The sequence below is a fragment of the Prunus mume genome, linkage group LG1, assembly GCF_029339155.1.
Source record: "Prunus mume cultivar Tortuosa linkage group LG1, ASM2933915v1, whole genome shotgun sequence".
Classification (NCBI taxonomy): Eukaryota; Viridiplantae; Streptophyta; class Magnoliopsida; order Rosales; family Rosaceae; genus Prunus; species Prunus mume.
In genome coordinates this window covers 3930547-3951078 of record NC_142698.1, presented here as the reverse complement: position 1 = coordinate 3951078, position 20532 = coordinate 3930547, and the positions used below count along the sequence as shown (strand labels likewise).

The 20532-nt window shown below is 36.1% G+C and overlaps 1 protein-coding gene across 1 annotated transcript; it reads left to right on the top strand.

The window, feature by feature from the left end:
- Positions 1 to 11559: 11559 nt before the first annotated feature.
- On the top strand, positions 11560 to 19424 carry LOC103331341 (cellulose synthase A catalytic subunit 2 [UDP-forming]). Its single transcript, XM_089043813.1, has 14 exons — positions 11560 to 12159; positions 13304 to 13499; positions 13583 to 13812; positions 13945 to 14044; positions 14150 to 14336; positions 14643 to 14909; positions 15053 to 15398; positions 15547 to 15684; positions 16162 to 16287; positions 16448 to 16660; positions 16739 to 17012; positions 17130 to 17326; positions 17422 to 17772; positions 18415 to 19424. Exons 1-14 carry the CDS (start codon positions 12079 to 12081, stop codon positions 18994 to 18996), a joined length of 3288 nt encoding a protein of 1095 aa, XP_088899939.1. The 5' UTR covers positions 11560 to 12078; the 3' UTR covers positions 18997 to 19424.
- The last annotated feature ends 1108 nt before the right edge of the window (positions 19425 to 20532 follow it).

Genomic DNA, 20532 nt, shown 5'->3' with positions numbered 1-20532 from the left:
CATCTTATCCGAATTATCCGTGTACCGACCGTACCGTACCGACGGTTTGGTTTGGTTTGGTTAAATAATTATTTTTTAATTTTAATTATTCCGATCCGATCCGATCCGTACCGAAATGTTTGCTTTGGTTAACAGAAACAAAATTCTTAACCCGACGGAAACCCGTACCAATCCGATATTTATATTTCCTTTATTATTTAAATACAAAACAAGAAACCAAAGATAAATACGAAAAACATTTTGTATCACTCCTTTATCATTACTGTATCACTTCTTTCTCACCATTGTATCACTGCTTTATCACCATTTTATCACCGCTTTATCACCACTATATCACCTCCTTATCACCATTGTATCACTTACCCGAGTACTATAGCACTTTTTAGTCAGAGATGAATTTATGAACTTCCTATGTTTTCCAATTTCAACCTTTGTCCCTTTTTCACCTATAACTTTCCAATTGTTGATTCAAATTTTATGTTCTTTGTATGGTTGGATTCAGCATGAAAAACTAAAGAACCCAACGCAGAACAAGTGTCAAAATCATTTACATAAATGTAGAGAATTCAATAAAAATAACACTCAAAGGTTCAAACAACAAATACAAGTGGCTTCTAGTACATCTTGAGTACATATCGAATGATATAGTCACTAAATTATTTGATTTCATACTTGGATGAATTAGACTATTGGATTTTTATATTTTACAAGGATAATTTGGTGTGTTTGTTCAAGAACTTATGTTATGTGAAAGTATTATAAATTGTATTTTTATTAGTATGTTTTTATTATGGTACTACCGACATACTGGCCAATCCGAACCGAGTATTAGGTTAACCGATCTGAAGTCTACCGAAGTCTTTGGTTTGGTTAACTGAAGAGAAAATGGTCTACTGAAGTCTTTGATTTGGTTAACGGAAGAGCATTCTACTGTTCGAACCGATTCGTGCCCAGACCTAAATGCAACAAGTTGAGGAACAAATAGGCAAACAAGTTATTTCAAGAAAATATTAAAATGACAACCATTGAATTTAGTGGTTAAATAGTTTCATATTCGAGTGATTTTTCGCATGCAAGAAAATATTAATTGCCGTTTTATTCAATTTAATGTCATTCTTTAATATTTCTTGCATTTCCAATTTTATTTTTTTGATAGACTGTTCATGGCAAAACAAAAAAGAGGAAAACCATTACACATGGCTCATTAAGTGAACAATGCCCACAGTCTGTTCCATTGGTGCATCCGTGTCAGAAATAATGACACTATTACGTCCTCCGAAGGAAAATACTCCTCCACGTTGTGATCCAGTGGAACCACATCCGCCAATGATTGAGTCATCCTTGTACTCAATTGTGTCAGACTATGAGGACCATGAGTATTTCAATTGTATGATGAGTGAGTAGGTATTTCAATTGTATGATGAGGAAGATGTGAACTTTATAATCAATATGGACACATGGCAACCGAAAATCTACCACATCTTTTGAATCATCCTCCTGAATTAATGGTCTCCTTACTATGCTAAGATGATCTTCCCATAAGAGATTGAAATTGATCGTTCCACTTTAAGCAATATTTTAAGATGTGCCAAGCATGATATAACTCAAAAGATCTATTTGGAAGCCTATTATAATTCAAAAATATGAATTTGCTTGAAATTACTATCATGGGTTAAAGGAAAAATAAGTTAGTTCATAAATATAATTTTGAATACAACATTAAGATATGAAGAATTGGCACTCACTGCATGACCAAGATTAAAGCCACTTATTGAGGTTTGAGTTGCCTTTTTCAAACATCTCTTTCATAGAGAGTATTGTTGGTTGATGGTCTTGATTTGAGATGCAATGGCTTGAGGTATTCGAGATTCGGGGCAGCACTGTCAGGATCACTTTCTATAAACTTTTGGTAGACAAAATTCCAAAATGTTTTTATTTGCTTGATTTTTTCCAATAACACCATCTTCACTAATCTACGCCCAACCTTTGCATAAAACCTTTATCTTCTTGCGTCATCTTCAACAACAATGAAAGGAAAATGAAAAAGATTGAATCAATCTTTGTTAGTGATGGAGGAAGAAATTGATGTTGTGTGAATTATTAAACAAATGGATAGGTATTTATAGAGTTTTGGATGAGTAGAGAAGTAGAGTTTGTTTCAGTTTAGACAAATTAAAATAATTAAAGATTAATGGTAAAATGGAAATTTTCTGAATTTTCTATATGGGTGCAACGAATAAATGCGCGGTTGTGAATAAGAAAGCCCAACTAATGTCTTTCTAGAAAACGCGTTCGGGCAAAGCCCACAAACGAGAGAGAGAGCCCATTTAATAATTTTAGTGCTCAAGTCCAGATTCAACATCAAGTCAAATATGACGTGAAATGAAACAGCCTTAAGAAAAAGCACTTCTTTCAACAGTACTTTTACCTGTTCACTCCGTACAAGCAAAGCACAAAAGACAAACGCTAGTGATAACTGGCGCTAGGTTGTAGTACACTGACTGGGGCCGAAGTCCTCCTGCCCTACTATTTGCCCGGCTTTTCTTTCTCACTAAATTCTCTCTTCTGTGGTTTCAGACTTCCACTTTCCACCCAAGCAAACAACACGGAGCCAGCTGTACCTTCCTCTTTCTCACAAGTCTTTGTTATCCATCTAGTTAGTTCCCAACGGGAGGAGACAACCTCAAATGGGGGTGGGGCCCACCCTCTGGCCCTACACGGATTGGAACTTACTCAATTGTCTATGGACCCCACACTCACATTAGCTCACGTGGCATGTTGCCATTTGACTAGGCAGCAGTTGATGAATCAATGGAAAGTTATATTAATTCCCCTCCCCCCACCACTAATGATAATATTATGCACTAAAACAAACCAAACTGTTAGTTACCAAATTATAACTTTGAGATGATCTCTCAAAGCAAACCCTAAATGTCATGTTTTTGTTGATTTGTGTTTGACCCTCAGTTTTTTTTTGGGGTAAACAAGCAGTAGTCTAAACTCAGGGACGGACACATTATCTCTCTAACTTGGACAATAGCTCATGTGAGTTTTTCTTCTTCTTATAATTAGTATATAAGTTTTCAGGTTTAGCTTAGCCCAAAATCTAACAGTCCACCCGTAAGGTAAATCTAGCTCACTTCATTTTGAGATCCTAAGTTCGTCCCTATCTAAATTACTCTAAATTAATCTAATTTATACAAAAAATATATTTAAACTTGACTACAAAAAGAAGAACTCAATGTCCTGATTAACTCATCTAATCCATATATTCTAAATTTTTTTTTTCTCAATGAATTAAAGTGAATATCATAATCATAATCATACAAGAAGACGAATGCTAGAGTTTCACATGCACTCCATATGGGTTTCTTGCTTCGGATACACGTTGTGTAAAAGCAAGCAAGCTTGAAGGTTCCAATAAAAGAAGTAAAATGACAAAAATAAATAATGAAGGATGAGGGTCAAAGCATATAGCTCGTTGACGTATGCGATTAACAATCATTTACAATCAACTTTTGATAATGTAATTGTAATGTGTAGCCTATCACAGATTTACAACCTAAAAAGGTAATTGTAAAGGTATTAGAAAAATATAATAAATAAATACGCGGGCCTAATAACCCTTTTTTGTATTTTATATATTTTAGGGTTTTAGGTGTATGCATTTTACCCACCGACAATCCACGCCCATGTGGCATGGAGCATGGGAAGGAGGAAAAAGAAGAAAAGGAACAAACATGTTACGTGGCAGCCGATTAAAAAATGGTTGTGCATGAATAGTTAATCGAATAAATTATTAGCTTTGGGTGTTAAACGTGCAAGGCATAGGAAATGAGAATATGTACCCTAGTAAAAGGTAAGAGGTCAATAAGAATTATTGGCTAAGAGGATGGCCATGCATAAAATTAAATTAAAACTGTAAAATTTCATTTGTAATGGTGTGATTTAGTTCATTGCAATAAACGTAATTGCAATAGAGGGTGCTATGTGATGAACCCTAACTATGAGACTCACATGCCAATAAATAATAGAAAAAATAACAATTAATACATTATGTTGTTAAGAGCATCAACAATGGTTGTTCAATAGTTCAATGTAATAGAAAAAATACAGCAATTAGATTTTATTTTATTTTCAAATATTTCAATGGTACAATTTTTTAGTGTTATTAAATTTATCCCTTTTATTTTATTTGAGTATGTAAAAAATTATGTAAGTAAATATAACTATTGATCTGAAGCTATTGAACTTTACTATTGCAAGTAAAATTGCAATTCAATTCAATAGATGCCAAAATAGTTCAATTTATATTGAACTATTAAACAACCATTGTGAATGCTCTACGAAGGCATTGTCCTCATTCATTGCATTTGGGATTTGGAACATCGGCTCATATTTATCTCTTGGTAACAACATGCTCAAACCCCAAGACTTAGGGTTAAACATAATTTTAGTGTATGTGTTTGCTTGGATATCAAATTTCAGTCCCTTTGTTTTTAATTTTGAAAATTTAATCCATGGTTTTAATTTGTTTACAAGGTTGGCCCTTTTTGTTCAATTTCGTCAAATAGGTTCATTTGCTAAATTGTATATTTTCCCCTAATGAAGATAACTAAAGCTCTTAAGTAATTAAAAATATTGAATTAAAACAAATCTAACTCTAATTTCTCAAAATTTTATGAAAAGGACCAACATTATAAATATCTTAAATAAAAAAACTAAATTGCCTAAATTAGAAACACATGGATCAAAGTTGAAATTTGAGCAAAATAATAGGACAGAAAACATATTTAACCAAAATTAATTTGTAGCTCTATCCATATTTCAATCCTATAAAAAGGTTTTTATAAATAATAATAAAAAAATTCCATTCACACCCAACAAACCTTATTTTTTATTTTTTTTATTTTTTGAGAAAAGGCGACGGTATTTATTGAATAGGAAAGTAACAAATACAAAAATCAACTTATGTAGTCAGGGATTAGGCAAGTGTACTCCATTCTAATGGGTTTGGATGTCAAGCTAACAAAGTAGCCGTACCTGCTCAACCGCAAGCAGCAGCAATAACAAAATTCCTAGTTACAATCCTTAAATAAGAGATCAACGACAGAATCTGATGGTTCCTCAAACTAGGTGATGGCTATGCTAATATTCCGGCCAAAGCGTGCAAGCAGATCAGCCACCATGTTTGCAGTACGATGTATATGGGTAAAAACTTCTCCAGTGTTCTGTGGCATCATACTCTTGGTGTATTTCACTATAGGGCCGATAAAAGACCAATATGTAGTAGTAGTTCTTAAAGTAGAGACGATCTGGAGATAATGGCTCTTAAAAACAAAATTAGTGAAACCCTTTTCCACCGCCAACATTGCACCCTCTCGGGCAGCTATTGCTTCAACTGGTGTGGAATAGATGTTGTCGACATGTAACGCCCTTCCTGTAACAAAGTAATCTTCAGAGTCACGTACCACAATGCTCACTCCACCCTCGGTGCTGCTGCTTCCCATAAGCGGTCAACATTGATCTTCAAGCACCCCCGGCTTCGGTTTAGTCCATTTATGGGCCTTTATGAGTGTGTGAGCATGACCATCTTGTTTGGCATGGACTCGTGCAAAGTCAGACAATCTAACAGCAGTGCCATGGATAATTCTGTCTGGGGACATGTTCTTGTTGTTCCACAGCTTGTCATTTCTTGCCTCCCAAATTGCCAACCAATAGATAGAAAGAGTTCGAAGACAGCATGAGGGAGATTCTCCTAACAACATAAAAACCAGTCATGTATTCCCTGATCTAGAGATTGTGCTCTAGAACCACCTGAAGAGGACCTAGTCCAAACACCATGAGCAAAAGGGCAGTCTTGCAGAATATGGATAGTAGATTTCATTTCATGTCAGCAAAAACGCAAGAGGTGTGACCTAACTATGTTTTTATAGTGCTGCTATTTCCATTTCCAATTCCTTTTCCCCCACCATTTTATCTTCAAAGTTTTAAAGACAAATTTACCCCTTTGCAAAATGACTTCTAAGAGCATCTCTAAGGGACATGTCAAATGCAAAATGTTGAATTTGAATTTGATGGCTTATGTGGCAATTTAATACTTTGGAAAAAATTTAACTCCACCCAAAATGCCAAATATCATATTATTTTATTATATTTTTAAAAGAAAATGGGATGCATAAAGTTTTTAAAGAGAATAAATGATAGTGGGGTCTATGACTAGAAAAATATTAAAATAATATTTGACATCAAGCTTTTTGATATATTATTTTTGAAATATCTCTTTCAACCTTCAAATCCATGTAGGATTTGACTACTCAGTTGGAGCAACTTTAACCTTCAATTTTTGCCATTTCATGTTCATGTGGCAATTTGACATATCGGTTGGAGATGCTCACTTAACCATTTGACAAAAAATGAGATGATGTTGACTTATAATTTTTTTTATGTAAAATTTCAAACCTTTCACTTTAATTTCAACCCATGAAGTCCATCTTAATACGAGATGATGTTTGCAAATACCACAAACAAACTAATGGCCTTCTCCTTCCACTATCTAGACATAACCCAAATCAAAATGTTACCCTAGCTCCCTTGATTCTTAACAACCAATGCTTATGTGTAAATGCATCAAGCAACAATCACCAATTGGTGCTATGAAGAGTGATCTTGATTTGACCCATTCTTCAACAAGATGTGTTGGCATGAGCCATAATTTAGGGATCCCATAATCCCTGATTTCCTGGTGTAATTCATGTTATCTAATTAGAATCATTACCTAGTTAGGATTCCTTGTAATTAGTTAATTGCTTTTCCTTGTAGGAAAAGTCAACTTGTACTTGTATATATATATATCCTCCTCTTGGAGAAATATAATATCAATCACAATTATTCAATCCTGTATTTAGTTCACTATAGAATGACTCACCTTTTCACACCCCCCACATAATCTTCCCCTTGCACACACCCTTAAATATCCAAAAAATAAAGATTTGGATGACTTTGGCTTGTGATGAACTCGCAATTTTCGAGAATTACTGTAGTGACTTGGGTGTTGTCATACCGAGCCCTGCCATCGTACTTGGCGTGTTACCAATTGACATGGTTGACAATTATGAGGGAAACCATATTAGAGGTCGTTCAATTTAGATTTAGTGTAGGAGCTCTCAGTGAGAGAGAGAGAGAGAAAGAGAAAGAGAAAGACAATTAATGAAATGATCCATTCATAAAAAAAAGGGACATGACCAAATACAATCCTTATTGACATGACCAAGTACAATCCTTATTAAGATGGTAGCTACATCAACAACTTGAAACTTTCATTTGAATCTAGTGTGAGAACAAAATCAAGGGTATAATGTATAAAAATGCACATACATAATAGAAAATTTATGCTTGTTTTTAACTCTTGAAAAGAGGAGTTGTTTATATACATGCTTAAGTTGTGTGGATGAAAAATTTAGGACATTTCATATTGTAATTGAAAATGGACATGTGTTGCTTTAGTACAAGCGATAGTCTAAACTAGAGGGAGAGAGTTTCTCATACACACACAAAACAAAGATGTCATGGGAGTTAGAACCTGAACCTCTAGTCTATAAGTAAATGCCTTTTCTTTAGTGAGCTAGGCCTTATTAGCAAAATTGATATGTTTCACTTTAGAATTGTGTGGGAGTGAAGAAAGTCTTGTTATTGGGTATTGGACAAGTAATTTGATAGTGAAATTTTAATTGAAATGAAGGATCATACTAGTTGCCCGCCAATACTTTGTTTTTCAAGATACCCTTTTTTTTTTTTTTTGTGGAAAACTGAAACGGGGTTGCTCTCTGGCTACACGAGGAGAGCCGTGTGTCAATATTAGGTTTCCTCACAATTCCAGCAGTTGTCATCCTCCTTTATTTGACAGCGCTCGTCATCTTTGTCCTCTTGTGTAGCCTTGTCGCAGATTCATTGGCTGATCTTGTCTATCCCCGGTCCGACTAGTTGGGTTTGGGTTAGGTTTTGGTTTTCAGTCTCTTCACTCACTCATCAATCCGATTGGCCACCTCTTCTCATGATGTCGTCATCATCGCCCTAGTATCGTTTTATCCTCCATGCTCTCTCGATACCCTTGGGGCTAGTACATTCGAATTGTTTTGCTCTCCCGTCATTTTGCCTCCCCTTGTTCTTTAGCCAAGTCTTGGGCTTCAGTGTTTTGGTGTTTTGGTTTCTTTGCGATTGGGGCTATAGCTTCATCTTTGCTCCTGCCATAGTCGCCATCTTCTCTGGCCTCTAACTGCGATGCTACTGTCGCTAATATTGAATGGTCCTTTGAGAGTTGCTTGGTTCTCACACCACATGAACATCGTCCAGTTATGGTGTCCTTTGGTAGTGATGTCTTGGTTCTAAGGGTAGATTTCATGGATCCTAAGTGTCTATGTAGTGCTGCCTATTTCGATAAGCCTATGGAGATTGGTCTGTTGGGGTCTCCTAGGAGCCTTCCTTAATCTTTATATGGAGCGTTCATGGGCTTGGCATTAGGCGAGTGCTTTAACACTTGACATTTGGATTTAGGTTAAGTGGTTGAGGCCAGTTTTTTTTTTTTTTGGGCATGGCGTTCTTCTATGTTGTTATCTATTTCAGGATACCTTTTGATTCTTAACCTGCCTAAAGGACTATGATATTTTCATAGGAGGTTTTCTTTCTAGCATTGAGATGATATGGTGTGCCTTTTGAGGGTTTTTTTTTTCTTCTTTAGTTTTTTCTACTCCTGGCATGTTCATTGTGTTTGGTTCTTCTTTTGTGTTGTCCTTTGCAGATTATCTCTTTTCAGTGCCAATTGAAGAGTTCTATTTTCTTTGGTTGGATTGAGTTGGTGTGCTTTTGTGAGGCTCCTCTTCTGTCATTATTGGAGTCTCTCTTAGTGTGCTTTCTGTCGGGTGTTTTCACTATTATGTGGCTGTACAAATGACTATGGTTTCATAGCAGGATTCTTTTGACAGTCGTTATGTGTTGATGTGCACTCGTGGGTGATCTTTGTGTTGGGTTTCTTTTTTGTTTGTTCCTTTATTGTAGCGGTCCAAAGTGACCTAAATTAGACTCTCTTGTTAGTCCATGACATGTGTGATACTCTTTCCTTTCTTGGGGTTTGTCCCATGTGGTTTTCCTAAGAAGGTTTTAATGAGACCACTGTATCGTATCACTCTATGTACGACTTTGATTCTATGAAATGAATTCTCTTTCTAAAAAGGATACCCATATTTTCTCTTTGTCAAATTGAATAAATTATTAATTAAATATTTTTTTATTGTAATATAATTACAAATATAAAATGTTTAAACTTATGAGCGGACAAGTCGAACTAAAGCCCAACTCGAGTTGTCTCATGACAAAATACTAACAATTCATGAGCTTTATGAACTCAACATATCAAAGCTAGAGCTTGATAAACAAGTCGAGTTTGACTTGATTTGTTTGTTTTTATTTATTTAAAATTTTGGAGACAAGCTTGACTGAGCTAAAGACGAACCGAACTCAAATTGCATTGAGTTAGTTTACGACCCGAAATGTGAACCATGGCCTTCACAATCCTTGATATCTTGTAATGAAAAATTAAGAGCAACCCATATTACTATATATATTTTTTCTTAATGAGAAAACCTGTCTGACTATCTTAACTTTGTTAATTCATGTCAAACTTGTGGTTGTCCTTACTTTTACTTATTTATTTATTTATAGAATCAACGATAATATTTATTAATAATGAGGGTGAAGTAAACAAATATAGAAAAAACCAGACTACCTCCTAGAGGATTAGGCGAGCCTCAAGTGGGAGCAAGAACCTAGTTACTAATAGAGCGCCCATCGTTCCTCTAGGATTCGTATCCGTAAAACCCTACTTGTTACAATCCTCAAAAAGTGCGTCCATCAGAAAATTCGATGGCTCTTCAAACTATGAAACTAGCTGTCTATGCAATGCAACTTTAGCCAATCGATGAGCTGCTCTGTTTGTTAATTCATGTCAAATTCATGGTTGTCCTTACTTTTTAGTGTGAAAATTAGATATAGAAAGTAAAAAATCATTAATCACTCAATACCGTGAATGTTGAAATAAATGTCGAAAATCTTAACACATGACATGTATTAAAAAGTGCATGAAATATTCCATAAAAGAAAAAAAAAAGTGAGCCATAACCAAGTGAGAAATGGTTGTAACCCCATATAATTAATAAAGCATGACATAACATTTGCAAGTTCAAAGAATAAAGACCACCTTGTTATTGCAATTAAAAAAAGAAAGAAACAAACAAAAAATTGCCATATTTGCAGAAATATGAAGTGGAATAGATTCAGTGGTTTGTGTGGTGGCAACATTTGTAAGATTTTCTCTCACTCACTCAAATGCATTATACATATTGGTATTAGCTTGATTCCATTCTAGTACAATCATTCCTAGACTTCCTTATTAATTGCTTGCCAAACAAACCCAAATTGCTAGCCTACAACAAAACCACAACCCATTGTCCTTTTGTTTTGCATTTATATATTTCTTTCTTTCTTTGTTGCCATTGCCAGCCACAAGTTAGCTCTCATTTGCAGACACACATAGAGAATTTATCTACCAGTGAATTGTGGAAAAGTCACACATTTTCTACCAAAAAAAAAAAAAAAAAAAAGGAAGTAAAACAATGAAATTGTGAACATGCCCATTTGAGACTGCTTTTGTAGAAAGCACTTTTGCTAATAAGAATTGTTTCTAGAAGTGCTTCTATTAGAATAATGTAAAAGGTTTTATTAAAAATGAAAGTGCTTACTGTGCCAAGTACTTCTTCAGAAAATATTTTTATGACCGATAAATAATTTTAAATATTTTTACTAAAATAATATTAAAATTGCTTTTAATATTTTCAATACACTACCAAACATGCCCGTATTTATTTGTTTGTACAAAAATAGGGAGAATAGTTATTTAATTTACACTTAAAGCACAGTCAAGACATGATCTACGCCGCGTGAGCAGATCCTACTTCCTGGCTGTCTTTATTTTCTTCTTACTCTCTCTCTCTCTCTCTCTCTCTCTCTCTCTCTCTCTTGATGTCTCCATCCATCGTCTACAGTAGTAGTAATAATAGTCACTGTCACTCCTTCTGTCCTCCATTTTCTCTATGGGGATTTTCCTTTTTTGATGCCAAAAATAAATGAACCCAAAAATATTTTTATTCATTTATTTTGAGGCAGTTCTTTTTTTTTATTAAATACACCGAAAACCAACACCAACCCTGAAAAAAAAAAAATTAACACTTGAAGAAGTTGAACCGAACAAAGTTATTAGTATTGGTAACTTACAAATCAGAAACACAGACTAATTATTCAGGAAGAGAAAAGAGAAAGGGACATGACATAATATTTGCTCTGTTTTTTTCATTAAAAATATTTTTGTTTCTGATTTCAGTTTTTTGTTTTTGGCAATCGTTTTTCTTACCAACTCCGGTGGGGACACAACTCAGCCCCACCACCGCAATCTGGGCCCCACTCACCTCACTCACTGTGCTTTTCTCAATCACATACATAATCATACATTACATTTGCTGATCTGCATTTTGCTGTAACATTTTCATCTCTCTCTCTCTCTCTCTCTCTCTCTCTTTCTATTTTCTCTCTCTAAAGCATTCATTATCTCCTTCTCTCCTACGCTTCGTGATTTTCCACTTACAGAGTCCTCACACACCCTCTCTCTCTGTCTCCAAGATTGGTATATTTGGCAACACAGATTGAGACCACGCAGGTGACAGAGGAGACTTGGCTTGCGCAGGAATCAAATTACAAAAGCCCACGCGGAAGACTCTCTTTTTAGTGTTTCCTTATTATAAAAAGCATCTCTTATGTGGGTGGGGTTTGGGTTTCTTGTGATGGGAACTCACCATATTGGGTCTTCAGCGTAAAAGTGGACCTTTTGGGCGAGTTGGGGGCCAGCAGACTCAGTGAAAGATCTGTTCTTGACTTGGGTTTTCTAGATTTGAGCAGCTGGGCTTGTTGGATTCAACACTCGCCTTCTTCTTCCTTACTCTTGTGGTGGTGTTTTTTTTCTTCTGGTGAACGATGGATACAAGAGGTAGACTTGTTGCTGGTTCTCATAATAGGAATGAGTTTGTGCTGATCAATGCAGATGAGAATGCACGGGTAAGAGCCCCTGGAACCCCTCAGTTTTATGTTTTTTTTGGTTTTGAGGATACCCATTTGTGCATTTTGTTGTGTTCTAATCTGGGGTCTAATGCAAATGCTGTCAATTAGGGTTTGTGATGGTATTTGATGAATTTTGTAAACCTTTGCTTCTGATTTGAACTTATGTTATAAGTTTGGGGGTTGCACATTTTTTTCGTTATTATTGTTTTTTGTTTCTGTTATTGATAGAAAGATCGTTTTGGCTTATCTATTTATGCATATTTTGGTGTTCTATCTCCCCTTTAATTTTACTCATTTCCAAGATGAGTCCTTCAAGTTGAAATGCAGCAGCTTTGTGTGCTTTCGGACCGAACAAAACTGATTTGATAAGGGGATTTAGATTCAGCTTCTGTTGTGCGGTTTATCTCTATCTTCTAAATTTTTTGGTTAATTATTTTAGAAATTGGTTATTTATTGACAGTGTAATTGGAAATGGCGTTGTACGTATATTGATGTTGGAATTTTGATGAACTTATGTAACAATTTATCTCTTTAAGACATTTCAGAAAATTATTCTTGAAGATCTTCATTATCCAAGTCTTGTATGAAATCATTCACATTTATCTCTCTTTTCTCTACGCTAACCCATAGACAAAGGAAGGGACAAAGTAGATAGTAGTCTTTTAACACAGTCAGGGAACCTGGGGTTAAGAAAGCAAACGTGAGCTAAAACAAATAAAGTTATTTATTCTTTATTTTAGAAAAAATGTTTTCAAGAAACAGTAGTATATAGTGGAATTATTGTTTTGATTGCATAAACTGGTTAAAAAGTGAAACAAAGTGTAGGAAATTTAGCTTAATTGGACGTTGTGGAATCATTTTGCGAAACTTTTAAACTTTTATCTGAAGGTGTTACTTGTTATTAATTTACTTTGGTTTTGAAAGTGACAAACTGATCATTCACCACAATGATTAAGTTTGCACATAACTGTGCTTAAAAGGGGGTTGGGAAGGTTCAGAAATCCCCCACTAAAAAATATAATGTGCATTCGCCTCACCGTCTGTATTACATGTTTGGTGGATCTATAGAGCCGATGGAAAGACAAGAATTTATATTACATCGTAAGCTGTCAACCTTATTATTGCCTTTTCTGTTTTACAGATAAAGTCTGTACAAGAATTGAGTGGGCAAATATGTCAAATTTGTGGGGACGAGATTGAGATTACAGTAGATGGAGAGCCCTTTGTGGCCTGCAACGAATGTGCTTTCCCTGTGTGCAGACCTTGTTATGAGTATGAGAGAAGGGAAGGAAATCAGGCTTGCCCTCAATGTAAAACCAGATACAAACGAATCAAAGGTGAGTCCATTTTTTTATATGCAGCTACTTCAATTTGCCACTGAATGTGAAACTTTTAACTTAACTAGTGACACAACTTGCAGGTAGTCCAAGGGTTGAAGGTGATGATGAAGAAGATGACATTGACGATTTGGACAATGAGTTCAATTATGGGAATCTTGATACTATGGGTCCACATCAAGTTGCGGAGGCTGTGCTGTCTTCACGCCTTAACATTGGCCGTGGTTCCGACTGCAATGTCAGAATTCCCACACACTCAGAACATGAATCTCCCCTGGGTTCTGAAGTCCCACTCTTAACCTATGGCGAGGAGGTAAATCAGTCAGAATTCGCAAGCTGTCTTTTTAATTTATTTATTTATGTGTGCATGCATGTCAGTGTATGTCCTTATGGTTGTGTGCTGTGATTTGATTAAGCCTTATGGTGACACTTTTTGTTGTTTTAGGATTCTGAAATTTCTTCGGATCGACATGCTCTTATTGTTCCTCCCTTTTTGGGTCATGGAAACAGAGTCCATCCGATGCCTTTTCCTGATCCATCTCCTTGTAAGTTATTTTTGTTGTGAAATTGCATGATGTTGTGTTGTGTTTATGTATGCTTGTACTGTTTTTATCCCTCAAGTAGTAATCTTAGCACTTTGAATGTCTTAGTGCAAACAAGACCAATGGTCCCTAAGAAAGACATTGCAGTCTATGGGTATGGGAGTGTTGCGTGGAAAGACCGAATGGAAGAGTGGAAGAAAAAGCAGAATGACAAACTTCAGGTTGTAAAGCATGAAGGAGTTAACAATGGCGGAAACTTTGGTGGGAATGAACCGGATGATCCTGATTTACCCATGTAAGTGACCATCCAAAACTTATACAAGGAAAAAATATTTATGCAGTTAATGTTGCGACAATTACATGACGAAGAAACGTGAGGATTATGGAACCGCATACAAACGCACACACACACACAGAGACAGAGCACTGTGTTCCTCCAAACTCCAATCCCCTCATTGTTCGTAGGTGCTAGTTACCAATGATGTTAGTTGATTGTTTATACTTCATGATAGGGAGTCAAGTATTTTTGGAAAAATGAATATGTTTTCCTTCATTATATCATATGGTATATTTACAAGCTTCATTTGATATACTTTATCAGGATGGATGAAGGCAGGCAGCCACTTTCAAGGAAGTTACCCATCACTTCAAGCAGGATAAATCCATACAGAATGATAATAATACTCCGCCTTGTAATCCTTGGCTTATTTTTTCATTATAGAATTCTCCATCCAGTAAAGGATGCATATGGCTTGTGGTTGACATCAGTCATATGTGAAATATGGTTTGCTGTATCATGGATTCTGGATCAGTTCCCCAAATGGTATCCAATAGAGCGAGAAACATACCTAGATCGGCTATCGCTCAGGTTGGTCAACTTATTTAATGTTGTGTTGTCTTCATTTTTTGTCCTTTTTTTGTGGAAGAAAGTTTTGCATTTTCCCACTTGCTTTGGGTATTCCCAAATAAGTAGGAATAAGTTTCTTCATCATTTGCTCCTTGTATTCTCAGGTACGAAAAGGAAGGGAAGCCATCTGAATTAGCCAGTGTAGATATCTTTGTTAGTACAGTTGACCCTATGAAAGAACCTCCGCTAATCACTGCAAACACGGTTCTATCCATCCTTGCGGTTGATTATCCAGTTGATAAAGTTGCGTGCTATGTATCGGATGATGGTGCTGCCATGCTTACTTTTGAAGCTCTTTCTGAGACATCTGAATTTGCCAGGAAATGGGTTCCTTTTTGTAAGAAATATAGTATTGAGCCCCGGGCCCCAGAATGGTACTTCTGTCAAAAGATTGACTATTTGAAAAATAAAGTTCATCCAGCATTTGTTAGGGAAAGACGTGCAATGAAGGTTTGTGACTTTTTTCATGCAGTTTCTTATAAAGAATTGAATGCATTGTTTTTCAAAAAATCGTTTTCGGTTTTTTTTCTTTTCTCTAATAGTTCTGGTAAAATACCTTAGAGGTTGCATAAATAATTTTATTCTCATGTTTGTGCAGAGAGAATATGAAGAATTTAAAGTTAGAATTAATGGCTTGGTAGCCATGGCACAAAAGGTTCCTGAGGATGGCTGGACAATGCAGGATGGGACTCCTTGGCCTGGGAACAATGTACGAGACCATCCTGGCATGATTCAGGTGGGATTATATTTCTTTTTTCAAGTTATTGACTGCTATTTTTGATAACACACAAAAAAAGATGTGGCATTTTTTGTTTCTCATATTTTCTTTTTGGAAGAATTGTGTCAGTTCCAATGTAATTCTTCTCCTGAATGCTGTTTTTTAGAATTCTTGGTTAATATTCGTTGAGAGTCAATGTGCCTTTGGATTGCTGAGGATGATTATGTGTAATTGATATATGCACATATATATATGTATATTATTTATTTATCAAGAACATACACAAATTCGAGCTTCTTGCAGAATTTTCAGTTAGTTGTACCTTTTATTTGCTCTTTGGTAATTGCCTTTTTTTGTAGTTAGGGAGGTTTTTTCACGTAATTTTATCATAGATGTTTGACACCCGTGCTGCCATGGATAAGTGTGTGGGATTAGGCATGATACAATATATTGATGGTCTGAAGAGTACCAAATAAAGATTATATTCATTTACAGGTCTTTCTTGGTAATAATGGTGTTCGTGACGTTGAAGGATGTGAGTTACCTCGTCTGGTTTATGTTTCTCGTGAAAAGAGACCAGGGTTTGATCACCATAAAAAGGCCGGTGCCATGAATGCTCTGGTAAGCCTTAACTTTTTTCCTTTTATATCTATATTACCTAAAGTTGACTCCTTTTCCTTATTTTTCTCCATTCTTTGGTTATTTTTTTTGGCAATCCTTTTTTATTAGGATGTTTATGGCTCATAATTTACAACTTTTTTCCCTTATTTTATATCTAAAGATGCGGGTCTCAGCAATTATCTCAAATGCTCCTTATCTTTTGAATGTGGACTGTGATCACTACATCAACAATAGCAAGGCAATCAGAGAATCCATGTGTTTCATGATGGACCCTACATCAGGGAAGAAAATTTGCTATGTGCAGTTCCCTCAAAGATTTGATGGGATTGATCGTCATGATAGATACTCCAATCGGAATGTTGTATTCTTTGATGTAAGTATATGATTTCTTTTGATTTGATATTTTATCCTCTTTTGCTACTGGAAAGGCTAATTTTGGTACTGAAAACAGATCAACATGAAAGGATTAGACGGTATACAAGGACCAATATATGTTGGAACTGGGTGTGTTTTCAGAAGGCAAGCTCTTTATGGATACGATGCACCTACCAAAAAGAAACCCCCCAGCAGAACCTGCAATTGCTGGCCAAAGTGGTGCTGCCTCTGGTGTGGGTCTAGAAAAAACAAGAATGCAAAGTCAAAGAAAGATAAAAAGAAGAAATCGAAACAGAGGGAAGCATCAAAGCAGATACATGCACTTGAAAATATTGAAGTGGGAATTGAAGGTATTGGTAGCACCAAAGAAAGCGACTATCATTCTTGTATTGGTGTTTCTTTATTTCTTTATCTATTTAAAGTTTTAAGTTTACCCACCCGATGACTAAGTTGTCCTCATATTGCAGAGCCAAACACCAATAAATCATCCAATATGTCCCAACTGAAATTGGAGAAGAAATTTGGGCAGTCTCCGGTCTTTGTAGCCTCTGCAGTTCTGGAGAATGGTGGAATACCTCATGATGTCAGTCCTGCATCGCTCCTGAAAGAAGCCATCCAAGTCATAAGCTGTGGTTATGAAGATAAAACAGAATGGGGAAAGGAAGTAAGTAATTCGGAAAGAAGTTTAAAGTTTTGTAAACTTATTATCCTCAAACCATTTTTATTCACTTATTGAATCTAATTTTGAATCTCAAACAGGTTGGCTGGATATATGGTTCTGTAACTGAGGATATTCTGACAGGATTTAAGATGCACTGCCATGGATGGCGGTCCGTCTACTGCATACCCAAGCTTCCTGCTTTCAAAGGATCTGCTCCTATTAACCTCTCCGATCGTTTACACCAAGTTCTTCGGTGGGCCCTTGGATCTGTTGAGATTTTCTTGAGTAGGCATTGTCCAATCTGGTATGGATATGGGAGTGGATTGAAATGGTTGGAACGATTTTCCTATATAAACTCAGTTGTGTATCCTTGGACCTCCCTTCCCTTGATCGTCTACTGTAGCCTGCCAGCCATCTGTCTTCTGACTGGGAAATTCATTGTCCCTGAGGTAAGTCCATTCTCTCCTTTTCCTGTTCCATGCTTGAAAGATGCCTAAATGTAACAAATATGTGGTATGAGGGTTTGAGCCGCATATAGGTCTCAAATACGAAGTTTTGGGGTCTCTAGCAACATATTGAGCTGGTTGAATGTGCTAATATGGTTTCTGATTATTAGAACCAAAATTCCATGATTATATGCTGTTAACTGTACTTGACTTTTAAAACTTGGTGGCATTCTGCTTAAAGGAATTTCTCATGGTAGAATGGCTAAACCGGAAAAAATTTTGTTGGCTTGTGATCTTTTTGCTGTGAGTTGTGTGCAAAAGTTAAGTGTCTATCATTATCAAGCTTAAACCACTTCTTCAAGTTCCTCTGGAGTATGAAGTATGTGAGCAAAATTTTACTATATTGGATTAAGAATAATAAAAACATGTGAGCTAAGAGTGCTTTTAGTTGTTACTGTATTTATACTTGCTAAATCACTTTAACTGGAAGGTTGTTACACTTGCAATGCCTACCATTGTATTATTTCCCTCCCCCTTTAATCCCTATGTTTTTAGTCCAAAATTACATCCTTGACACAGCTGATATAACTCGATTATGTTAATCATGCCTGTTCTAATTCTTGGCTTCTTAACTTGAATATGTAGATAAGCAACTATGCCAGTATTATTTTCATGGCTCTCTTCATATCCATTGCTGCGACTGGTATCCTTGAGATGCAATGGGGTGGCGTTGGGATAGATGACTGGTGGAGAAATGAGCAGTTCTGGGTAATTGGAGGTGCTTCATCACATCTGTTTGCTCTCTTCCAGGGTCTACTCAAAGTTTTGGCTGGTGTTAACACAAACTTCACAGTTACATCTAAGGCAGCAGATGACGGAGCATTTTCAGAACTTTACATCTTCAAGTGGACATCATTGTTGATCCCTCCCATGACTTTATTAATAATAAATATAGTCGGGGTTGTCGTTGGTATTTCAGACGCCATCAATAACGGCTATGATTCATGGGGTCCATTGTTTGGTCGGCTATTTTTCGCCTTCTGGGTCATTATGCATCTCTACCCCTTCCTCAAGGGATTACTGGGTAAACAAGATAGGATGCCCACCATTATTTTGGTTTGGTCCATTCTGCTGGCCTCAATATTAACTCTTATGTGGGTTCGAGTCAATCCATTTGTGTCAAAAGGTGGCCCTGTGTTGGAGGTTTGCGGGTTAAATTGTGATTAGATACATGAATAAAGTCTTAGGGGTGGTTTTCAGTTCCAGTTAATTATCTTTCTGGAGTTGCAGAAGTATTTGTTCCTCCGATTACAGACATTTCATGCTGTTTTCCACATTACCAAGAGGAAATTTTGAGGGATGAAGTCTATAGTTTAGGGGGGTGTGTAGATAAAGAGGGCCAGGGTACGACACATTGTTATTTGTTCTATTAATTCTTTTATTACATTCCTGTTGGTTTTAGGGTTTTTCCTTTTTTCTTTTTTGGGTCCTCACTCGTTCTTGCTTGTATTCTAATTCCTAAGAGAGCATTGCATTATTATTTGTTATATTCCCTTGCAACTTTGGGGGTTTCATACAAGTGTCTTAAAACGAATTTCTTGTTCAGTTTAGTTCTTGTTTTGAGGTGGAGTTATTAACGTGATGCAAGTTGTTTACTTTTCTCCTGCCTAAATTTTGTCATGCCATCTTCTCAATCTGTGGGTGTAGGCCCTAAATTTTATTGGTTGAAAATCCATTAAAACCTGTTTGAACATCACTGCCACAAACATGGCTGCTACAGCGATTTTTAGTTTCGTGATAAAGTGCCAAGCAGAATCAGACGTGATCGCCAGTTCTCCAGATTAATCCCTTCCACATGACTCTAGCCCAAGCAATAGTGGACCAAGTACTATAGGTCCTTTTGGAATTTGGTTCTTCGCACACAGCTAGCAACTGCTCCTGACTGAGATGAGAGTTATTTCTGAAAATGGGGCGCACAACTGCTGGTCCTGCTGACGGATCCTCCAACTAGCCTTGGCAAGCATGCATTGCCTAGTTTCTCTCTCTCTTTTTTTAAATTATTTAGGGTTAACTACATAAGATCCTCAAATTTTCAGGGTCATTTCAAAACCCATAAATTATCATTATCAGTAAATATTAGATAGAAACGACAAAAATTGGGAGAAGAAAATTTTTAGTGAAATTTTAGATGTTCATTCAGTCAATCATCTATTATTTTCAGAAAAAAGCATTCAACGAAATTTACCGCATAGCACTAGGATCCCACCCAAACCCCACCACCACCTTACCACTAGCAGCCCCAGCACCAGCATCACACGAGGTTACTGGTAACACAATTTACCAACCACCATCACTCATTTATAGATTGATGCCTCTGAAAAGATTAACATCAAATTCTCTGTTTTAAATTTCATACTTTGCTTAGGGCTCGTTTGTGATTGCTTTTCTAGGAATCACTTTTTCTCATAAGCACTTCTAGAAAAAAAAAAAAGAAAAAAAAAAGAAGAAAAAAGCTTTTATTGTAGAAACGTTAAAATTTTCATAAGAAATCCAAATGCTTCTTGAAAAAGCATTTGAGAGTGCTTCTTGAAGAGGCACATAGCATGTCCTTCTTGAATAGGCACATAGCACCTGCTTCTCTAGAAAGTGCTTCTATGACGAAAAAACACTACTAAATTTTTTTTGTCAAACGTTGTCAGAAATGCTTTTGGCTATCATAATGCGCTTTTAGCCCTTTCAGTTTCAAAAGCACATCCAAACATG

Coding starts and splice junctions, on each gene's coding strand:
- LOC103331341 (XM_089043813.1), top strand. CDS start 12,079: ATGGATACAAGAGGTAGACTTGTTGCTGGTTCTCATAATAGGAATGAG. Junction 14,910..15,052: donor CTAGATCGGCTATCGCTCAG/GTTGGTCAACTT, acceptor TTGTATTCTCAG/GTACGAAAAGGAAGGGAAGC. Junction 17,327..17,421: donor AAACAGAATGGGGAAAGGAA/GTAAGTAATTCG, acceptor AATCTCAAACAG/GTTGGCTGGATATATGGTTC.